This window comes from Scyliorhinus torazame, chromosome 2 (assembly GCF_047496885.1).
Source record: "Scyliorhinus torazame isolate Kashiwa2021f chromosome 2, sScyTor2.1, whole genome shotgun sequence".
In the NCBI taxonomy this organism is placed as follows: Eukaryota; Metazoa; Chordata; class Chondrichthyes; order Carcharhiniformes; family Scyliorhinidae; genus Scyliorhinus; species Scyliorhinus torazame.
In genome coordinates this window covers 389,841,046-389,851,343 of record NC_092708.1, presented here as the reverse complement: position 1 = coordinate 389,851,343, position 10,298 = coordinate 389,841,046, and the positions used below count along the sequence as shown (strand labels likewise).

Genomic DNA, 10,298 nt, shown 5'->3' with positions numbered 1-10,298 from the left:
CACTGTGGAGGCATGTCGATGGTCACTTACTGACCCCTCACAGTGGAGGCATGTCGATGGTCACTCACTGACACATCACAGTGGAGGCATGTTGTTGGTTACTTACTGACCCCTCACTGTGAAGGCATGTCGATGGTCACTTACTGACCCCTCACTGTGGAGACATGTCGATGGTCACTTACTGACCCCTCACTGTGGAGACATGTCAATGGTCACTTACTGACCCCTCACTGTGGAGATATGTCGATGGTCACTTACTGACCCCTCACTGTGGAGACATGTCGATGGTCACTTACTGACACCTCACTCTGGAGACATGTCGATGGTCACTCACTGACCCCTCACTGTGGTGGCATGTCGATGGTCACTCACTGACCTCTCACTGTGGCGACATGTCGATGGTCACTTACTGACACCTCACTCTGGAGACATGTCGATGGTCACTCACTGACCCCTCACTGTGGAGGCATGTCGATGGTCACTCACTGACCCCTCACTCTGGAGACATGTCGATGGTCACTCACTGACCCCTCACTGTGGAGACATGTCGATGGTCACTCACTGACCCCTCACTCTGGAGACATGTCGATGGTCACTCACTGACCCCTCACTGTGGAGGCATGTCGATGGTCACTTATTGACCCCTCACTGTGGAGGCATGTCGATGGTCACTTACTGACCCCTCACTGTGGAGGCATGTCGATGGTTACTCACTGGCCCCTCACAGTTGAGGCATGTCGATGGTCACTTACTGACCCCTCACAGTGGAGGCATGTCGATGGTCACTCACTGACCCCTCACTGTGGAGGCATGTCGATGGTCACTCACTGACACATCACTGTGGAGGCATGTCGATGGTCACTTATTGACCCCTCACTGTGGAGGCATGTCGATGGTCACTCACTGACACCTCACTCTGGAGACATGTCGATGGTCACTCACTGACCCCTCACTGTGGAGACATGTCGATGGTCACTCACTGACCCCTCACTCTGGAGACATGTCGATGGTCACTCACTGACCCCTCACTGTGGAGGCATGTCGATGGTCACTTATTGACCCCTCACTGTGGAGGCATGTCGATGGTCACTTACTGACCCCTCACTGTGGAGGCATGTCGATGGTTACTCACTGGCCCCTCACAGTGGAGGCATGTCGATGGTCACTTACTGACCCCTCACAGTGGAGGCATGTCGATGGTCACTCACTGACCCCTCACTGTGGAGGCATGTCGATGGTCACTCACTGACACATCACTGTGGAGGCATGTCGATGGTCACTTATTGACCCCTCACTGTGGAGGCATGTCGATGGTCACTCACTGACCCCTCACAGTGGAGGCATGTCGATGGTCACTCACTGACACATCACTGACACATTACTGTGGAGGCATGTCGATGGTCACTTATTGACCCCTCACTGTGGAGGCATGTCGTTGGTTACTTACTGACCCCTCACAGTGGAGACATGTCGATGGTCACTCACTGACCCCTCACTGTGGAGGCATGTCGATGGTCACTCACTGACACATCACTGTGGAGGCATGTCGATGGTCACTTACTGACCCCTCACTATGGAGACATGTCGATGGTCACTTACTGACCCCTCACTGTGGAGACATGTCGATGGTCACTTATTGACCCCTCACTGTGGAGACATGTCGATGGTCACTTACTGACACCTCACTGTGGAGACATGTCGATGGTCACTCACTGACTGCTGGGCACAGCCGCTCCCCCCGCCGCCGATGTCGGTTTGGCGGGGCGGCGTGGCGCGCCCGCTTTGGGCGGGAAAGGCGGCCCTGCCGCACGGCGCCTGGCGGGAGACCCCGTGCCGCCAGTCGGGGAGGCGGCAAGATGGCGGACGCTGGCTGAAGGAGCGGGGAGGGGGGGGGGCAGGAGGGAGAGCGGGCCTGGTGGGCGGCCTCCAGCAGCAATAAATAACGGAGCCCGTGCTGAGGGGGGGGAGGTCGGGTGGAGGCAAGGCGGAGACAGACAGACAAACAAACCAACCCGGGATGAAGATTTAAAACCAGTGCAGCGGCGCGTCTCCGATGTGAGGAAGCGGTGTGGACCGGACGGAGCAGCTCAGGGGGAAGATATTCTTCCGGGCCCCTGTTAACGGGGGCTTGAGGCCCGGGCCTAGGCCTCAGAAGGATGTGCGCTGTGTGAGCCGGGCCTTGCGGTTTATTTTGGTTTTAATTTCTTTGATTTTTATTGTTATTTTTTGAAGTGAGAGGAGGGGGGGGGGCGACGAGTTCAGTACCGGGTCCCCTCCGCAGCCTCCCCTCCCTTTGCTTCCTCCTTCCCGTCCGGGCCTGAGCCGTGGCCATGGCGGATACCCGGAGGCGGGTGAAGGTTTACACTCTAAACGAGGACAGGCAGTGGGACGATCGTGGCACCGGGCACGTCTCGTCCAGCTACGTGGAGCGGCTGAAGGGAATGTCCCTCCTCGTCCGGGCCGAGTCTGATGGTAAGAGAGCTGGGGCTCCCTGACAGGGGGGTGGGGGGGGGGTATTGGTGGCAAATTACAGGCCTCAACCATCCAGCAATGGGTCTGTGCTCTCTGTTATGTGTTGACAACCGAAATTCGAGTCTACTTAATAGATCAGAGTGAATTGGGGTATTATTTTTATCTGGAAATACATAGTTTTGGTGCTGAACATCTTCCCTGAGACCTTCCTTATTGCCTGGTCTAACTCGAAAGAAGTTTTAGTCTTGCTGCAAATCTCTCCCTCATCAGTCATTAACCCTCGAGTGGTTTGCCTGCCTCTCATTTGTATTGGTCAGCTGCCTCATGCAGGCAGCTCTGTTGTTAAAAGGAAAAACACTCTGGCTCCACGGTTGATTTTTCTGTGTTTTCTGATGTTGATGGTCATATTGAGTTGCCTCTCAATGCTGCAAAGAATGTAGTCGATGCCTTTTGAGTACCAGTTTTCTTTCATCCACTGCTGGGAGATTTGTTTTTGATTTGTGTCAACATACGTGGAAGGTTGTTTTCTTCAAAGGTCAATTAGTATTTGAAAGGAGTGATGACTTAGTATCATAAAGTTCTCCAGTCCAGACTTTTTGCCTAGGCAGTTTGCAAGGGCTGTGGCTTCATTTATGTCCTTACATAATTTTTTGGGGCAGCACGGTAGCACAAGTGGCTAGCACTGTGGCTTGACAGCACCAGGGTCCCAGGTTCGCAGGTTCGATTCCCTGCCGGGTCACGTCTGTGCGGATCTGCATGTTCTCCCTGTGTCTGCGTGGGTTTCCTCCGGATGCTCCGGTTTCCTCCCATAGTCCAAAGACGTGCAGGTTAGCTAGATTGGCCATGATAAATTGCCCAAAGGTTATGTGGGGTTACTGAGTTACAGGGATAGGGTGGAAGTCGAGGGCTTAAGTGGGTCGGTGCAGACTTGATAGGCTGAATGGCCTCCTTCTGCACTGTATGCTCTATATTATTTTTCCAATATTACATTTTGCTTCAAAAGCTGTTACTTTGGGACATATGTCCTCACAACCTGCTCTGTTTCAACAATACCATTCTCCAACCCTCTCTTTGCTCATTTGGTAGTGTGTACTTTGGGACGGGCCACTGTGTCCACACGATTGAAAATTGCCTCCCCCACCAGGCCCGGTGTTCTCAACTCTCAAATGGCCAATGTTCAGGGGACGACAAAGAAAACAAGTTCAAAGACACTCTGAAGATCTCCTTGGAAGTGCAACAGCATTGGCCTTAATGCCTGTGAGGAGCTTACTATCAATTCCTGGGAATGGCAACAACATATCTGTCAATCTGCATTATACTTCACGTCGCAGCTTCTTAATGATGAGACGGAGTGGTGGTGAAGGAAGGAAAAGGAAGAAAAATCCTGCATTTCAGATCACGTTACCTCATAAGATGTCCTGCCCTTGTTTCTAAAGATCTGCAATTCAAAAAACAGCCCGCTCAGTCACATGAAGACATGGCAAAACACACAACCCTGAGTAGACATCATCGCCAAATCGACAGTCATTGACCATGAATAGCTTGCTTGATGTTTTGAGCTAAGTGGAAAAATTCACAATGGGGGCTGGTTTAGCACACCGGGCTAAATCGCTGGCTTTTAAAGCAGACCAAGGCAGGCCAGCAGCACGGTTCAATTCCCGTACAAGCCTCCCCGAACAGGTGCTGGAATGTGGCGACTAGGGGCTTTTCACAGTAACTTCATCGAAGCCTACTTGTGACAAGCGATTTTCATTTCATTTCATCTGCTAAATTAGTGTCAGGTGATGTTGTGGGTTCGGACATTGAAATGAACAAAAGGATACCCTTCACCTTTAGCTCTGAAGCATCTTAATCTCCCTTCAGTTTTGTAACTCCTAATGATGCAGTTGAATCCCAAAAACTGCAGCCGACGTTTTCCCTGATCACTTAGAAAAATAAATACTGAGCCAGTGGGGTCCTCGGGCCTGAGATGTTAGGTCTGACAAACTGCCATTGACCTAGATTGTGAACTCTTTTTTTCTTCTCTCCACACGTGCATTCACTATTGCTGAGTATTTCTGTTTTTATGACGCACTCGACGGGGTATAATTCCTTCTGCTTTGTGAGCTGTTTTGAGCACTGTGGTTACCACTGTTGCTTCACAGCTCCAGGGACCTGGGTTCGATTCCCAGGTCAGGTCACTGTCTGTGCGGAGTCTGCACATTCTTCCCATGTCTGCGTGGGATTCCTCCGGGTGCTCCGGTTCCCTCCCCCAAGTATGAAGTGCTGTTAAGTGAATTGGACATTCTGAATTCTCCCTCCCTGTACCTGAATAGGTGCTGAAGTGTGGCGACTAGGGGATTTTCACAGTAACTTCATTGCAGTGTGAATGCAAGCCTACTTGTGACATTAATAAAGATTATTATTAATCACCCCTAGTGCCCTTGGATGGAGGGGGGGGGAGCATATTTGATTGTGCTTATAATCATTTCCCAATCACCCACCTCATAATCAAGTGAGTGAGGTTGGTTTGTATCGTGCTGTTCATAAAATGTAACAACAACATGTCGCCCCCCCCCCCCCCCCCCCCCCCCCCCCAATAACCCAACATTTATTTAGTTCGATGTGAAGATAATATCTTTCATTTCCTACTTGGAATTTACAGCGCAGAAGAAGCCCATTCGGGCCATCGAGTCTGCACTGACCCTTAGAAAGAGCACCCGAGCCAAGCTCATACCTCTACCCTATCACCGTAACCCAGTCACCCCACCCAACCATTTTGGACACAAAGGGCAATTTATCATGGCCAATCCACCTAACCTGCACATCTTTGGACTGTGGGAGGGAACCCGTCACCCTGAGGAAACCCATGCAGGCACAGGGAGAACGTGCAGACACTGCCCAGACAGTGACCCAACCCGGGAAGCTGGGACCTTGGAGCTGTGAAGCAACAGTGCTAACCACTGTGCTACCATACCTAACTATTGCCCTGAACTTTAAGTTGGTTGCTTCACCCTGACTGATTGATCCATCTTCTGGAAATAATAGTGTTCAGTTTACCTAACGATATCATGGAATATCAGACATCCTCATTTCGGTTTAACATTGGTGAATATTTTGGGGAGCATGGTGGTGCGGTGGGTAGCCTAGGTTCGTTCCTGGCCCCAGGTCACTGTTCGTGTGGAGTTTGCACATTCTCCCTGTGTCTGCATGGTTCTCACCTCCACAACCCAAAAAGATGTGCAGGGTAGGTGAATTGGCCATGCTAAATTGTCCTTGAATTGGAAAAAAATAAGTGGTTCACATTTTGATTAACATTGTCAGTGTATGTCAAATTTCGATAGAGACATGATCGTATTGTCCTTGAGGGTGCAACTAATTAGTTTTGCATGTACAGTTTTGGGTATACATAGATATGAAAGTGGTGGTACAACTTTGAAGTCAGAGAATTGATTCCTAAACATGCTGGTGCTAAATGCATCAACTTCACATCAGCAGCAGTATACCTTTTAGGCAGGTGCAAATTTGTATTTTGGAAATGCACACACCGTCCATAATCCACCTGAGTACTTTCTAATCTCTATTTTCTAATGATGTGGAGATGCCGGCGTTGGACTGGGGTGAGCACAGTACGAAGTCTTACAACACCAGGTTAAAGTCCAACAGGTTTGTTTCGATGTCACTAGCTTTCGGAGCGCTGCTCCTTCCTCAGGTGAATGAAGAGGTCTGTTCCAGAAACACATATATAGACAAATTCAAAGATGCCAAACAATGCTAGGAATGCGAGCATTAGCAGGTGATTAAATCTTTACAGATCCAGAGATGGGGTAACCCCAGGTTAAAGAGGTGTGAATTGTACCAAGCCAGGACAGTTGGTAGGATTTTGCAGGCCAGATGGTGGGGGATGAATGTAATGCGACATGAATCCCAGGTCCCGGTTGAGGCCGCACTCGTGTGCGGAACTTGGCTATAAGTTTCTGCTCGGCGATTCTGCGTTGTCGCGGGTCCTGAAGGCCGCCTTGGAGAAAGCTTACCCGGAGATCAGAGGCTGAATGCCCTTGACTGCTGAAGTGTTCCCCGACTGGAAGGGAACATTCCTGTCTGGTGATTGTTGCGCGATGTCCGTTCATTCGTTGTCGCAGCGTCTGCATGGTCTCGCCAATGTACCACGCTTCGGGACATCCTTTCCTGCAGCGTATGAGGTAGACAACGTTGGCCGAGTCGCACGAGTATGTACCGCGTACCTGGTGGGTGGTGTTCTCACGTGTAATAGTGGTATCCATGTCGATGATCTGGCACGTCTTGCAGAGATTGCCATGACAGGATTGTGTGGTGTCGTGGTCACTGTTCTGAAGACTGGGTAGTTTGCTGCAAACAATAGTTCGTTTGAGGTTGCGCGGTTGTTTGAAGGCAAGTAGTGGGGGTGTGGGGATGACCTTGGCAAGATGTTCATCGTCATCAATGACGTGTTGAAGACTGTGAAGAAGATGACGTAGTTTCTCCGCTCCGGGGAAGTACTGGACGACGAAGGGTATTCTGTCGGTTGTGTCCCATATTTTTCTTCTGAGGAGGTCGGTCCGGTTTTTCGCTGTGGCGCGTTGGAACTGTCGAGTGCCATATCCCGTTCGTACGAGGGCATCTTTCAACGTCTGTAGATGTCTGTTACGCTCCTCCTCGTCTGAGCAGATCCTGTGTATGCGGAGCGCTTGTCCATAGGGGATGGCTTCTTTAATGTGTTTAGGGTGGAAGCTGGAGAAGTGGAGCATCATGAGGTTATCCGTGGGTTTGCGGTAAAGCGAAGTGCTGAGGTGACTGTCCTTGATGGAGACGAGTGTGTCCAAGAATGCAACTGATTTTGGAGAGTAGTCCATGGTGAGTCTGATGGTTGGATGGAACTTATTAATGTTATCGTGTAGTCGTTTCAGTGATTCTTCGCCGTGGGTCCAAAGGAAAAAAATGTCATCGATGTATCTGGTGTATAACGTCGGTTGAAGGTCCTGTGCGGTGAGTAGGTCCTGTTCAAACTTGTGCATGAAGATGTTGGCGTATTGGGGTGCGAATTTGGTCCCCATGGCTGTTCCGTGCGTCTGGATGAAGAACTTGTTGTCGAAGGTGAAGACGTTGTGATCCAGAATGAAGCGGATGAGTTGCAGAATTGCGTCTGGAGATTGGCAGTTGTCGGTGTTGAGTACTGAGGCTGTTGCAGCAATGCCGTCGTCGTGGGGGATGCTGGTGTAGAGTGCCGAGACGTCCATTGTGACGAGGAATGTTCCTGGTTCAACTGGTCCATGGGTGCTGAGTTTCTGTAGGAAGTCCGTCGTGTCGCGACAGAAGCTGGGTGTACCTTGTACGATGGGTTTCAAGATGCCCTCGATGTAGCCAGAGAGGTTCTCACGCAGGGTCCCATTGCCTGAAACGATAGGGCGGCCTGGTGTGTTGGCCTTGTGTATTTTCGGGAGGCAGTAGAGATCTCCAATGCGGGGAGTATTTTCGGGAGGCAGTAGAGATCTCCAATGCGGGGAGTACGTGGGATGAGAGCACGTAGGGTGCTCTGAAGATCTGGATCCAAGGTCTTGATCAGTCTGTTAAGTTGGCGGATGTGTTCCTTGGTCGGATCTGCGGGTAACTGTCTGTAGTGTTCTTGGTTGTTCAGTTGTCGGTATACTTCTTTGCAGTAGACCGTTCTGTTCAGTACGATAGTGGCCCCCCCTTTGTCTGCTGGTTTGATGACGATGCTGTGGTTGGTCTTGAGAGCGCGGATGGCATTGCGTTGTGCTTGGGTGACGTTCGGGGCTGTCTTGTGAATGCGACTGATGAATCTGGTGTTGTATGCTCAAGCTGTCAGGAGTCGCGTCATGTCGAGTCTAAGGCAGCGGCCTTCCGGAGGGGTCCAATTCGACTCTTCTTCGGTTGCCGCACCGCAGATCTCTCGGTCTGCTGTTCCGGTTCATTGGTAGCCTGCTTGGGTTCGCTGTTGGCCTCTTTGGGTCTGTGGAAGAATTCCCGGAGCCTCATTCGCCTGATGAATTCCTCCGTGTCTGCCGCGAGACTGATGGGGTCCATTTTGGTGGTGATGCAGAAATTAAGCCCTCTGCTGAGGACTTTGATTTCATCTGGTTGAAGGGTGTAGTCTGACAAGTTGACAATAGATTTCCCTGTATTGTTTTCTACTGTGACACCGGGGGTGGCTTGGTTGCTGCCGGTGGTGATGCCAAGTTTCTCAAGCTTTCTGTTCTTGGTATGCATATAGGTGGCATAGTATTGTTGTCTCATCTGTTTGGCGGTGTTCTGCAGCTGGTCTGCTGCATCCTGAGCGCAAGTTGAGAATATGGCCTCTATCTTGGTTTCCAGGTTGCGTCGTCTGCTGTAGAGCTGGCGGACGAGGTGGTTGAGGAGTGTGAGAGAGGTGCGACGGCAGAGTCTCTCAGCGAAGTCTGTGTTGTAGGTCGACTTGAGTGGGTTTGTGATCCTTTCGGGATCTTGTCTGCTTTCTTGCATCTTTGTAGAAACTTAATGTCAGTGTCTATATGCGCGATCTTCCTGGAGATCCTCTCCACTTTGAGCCGGCAGTTTGCGGTGTCGATGGTAGCCATGATGTGGAGATGCCGGCGTTGGACTGGGGTGAGCACAGTACGAAGTCTTACAACACCAGGTTAAAGTCCAACAGGTTTGTTTCGATGTCACTAGCTTTCGGAGCGCTGCTCCTTCCTCGGGTGAATGAAGAGGTCTGTTCCAGAAACACATATAGAGACAAATTCAAAGATGCCAAACAATGCTAGGAATGCGAGCATTAGCAGGTGATTAAATCTTTACAGATCCAGAGATGGGGTAACCCCAGGTTAAAGAGGTGTGAATTGTATCAAGCCAGGACAGTTGGTAGGATTTCGCAGGCCAGATGGTGGGGGATGAATGTAATGCGACATGAATCCCAGGTCCCGGTTGAGGCCGCGCTCATGTGGGCGGAACTTGGCTATAAGTTTCTGCTCGGCGATTCTGCATTGTCGCGGGTCCTGAAGGCTGCCTTGGAGAGGCGGAGAGATCTGTAAAGATTTAATCACCTAATGCTCTCATTCCTAGCATTGTTTGGCATCTTTGAATTTGTCTATATATGTGTTTCTGGAACAGACCTCTTCATTCACCTGAGGAAGGAGCAGCGCTCCGAAAGCTAGTGACTTCGAAACAAACCTGTTGGACTTTAACCTGGTGTTGTAAGACTTCGTACTATTTTCTAATAACAGTACCAAAACAGAATTTTGTATTTTATTTTTATTTTGGTGGGACATTGGGTGCAATTTGGCTGCTGTGTTTTGCTTCCATAACACTGGCTACGTTTGATTTATTAACAGTGAAGGACTTTGTAATTTCCTGGGGATGCAAAAGGTATTAAATCCCTACGTTTTTTCAATCATCTTTTTGTTTTGGGGGAAAAAATGAACCGGAGCGACACAGAGCGAAAGGTGGGCATGTTTTTCCACACATAGCTCTTCATGACCAAATTTTCACACACAACTGGCAGTGGCTGGGATCTGCTCACTGAACATCACGATTTACAGGTAAAGTTTGAGGCCAATACCTGACACAACTGTTGACATGCAGTTCTGAGGGACTGCATTAGCAAATCTACCTGCCATTCCAATTTGGAAGAGATTTTTCTGGATGGTTTTTGTGGGATGGAATTAAGCTTATGAAGCAGCTGTAAATGGACATAGAATTGTGGCAATAAAAGTTAGGTAGGCGAGCAGATTTTTTTCACCCTTCATGGCTGATAAACGCAGGTATAAGAAGGCGTTAGCGGCACTGTTTCGATAGTGGTTAGCACAGTTGCTTCACCGCTCCAAAGTCTCTGG

At 50.0% G+C, this 10,298-nt stretch overlaps 1 protein-coding gene across 4 annotated transcripts in view; it reads left to right on the top strand.

The window, feature by feature from the left end:
- The first annotated feature begins 1,907 nt into the window (after nt 1-1,907).
- smek1 (SMEK homolog 1, suppressor of mek1 (Dictyostelium)) overlaps nt 1,908-10,298 on the top strand; it is a 141,172-nt gene continuing 132,781 nt past the window's right edge. Inside the window, exon 1 of one of the 4 annotated variants that reach the window (XM_072494181.1) lies at nt 1,908-2,472. In XM_072494181.1, coding sequence (XP_072350282.1) covers nt 2,331-2,472 — 142 coding nt within the window. In that variant the 5' untranslated portion in view covers nt 1,908-2,330. The remainder of the gene's footprint in view (nt 2,473-10,298) is intronic. The other 3 variants (XM_072494174.1, XM_072494168.1, XM_072494178.1) reach the window with 3 other exon arrangements.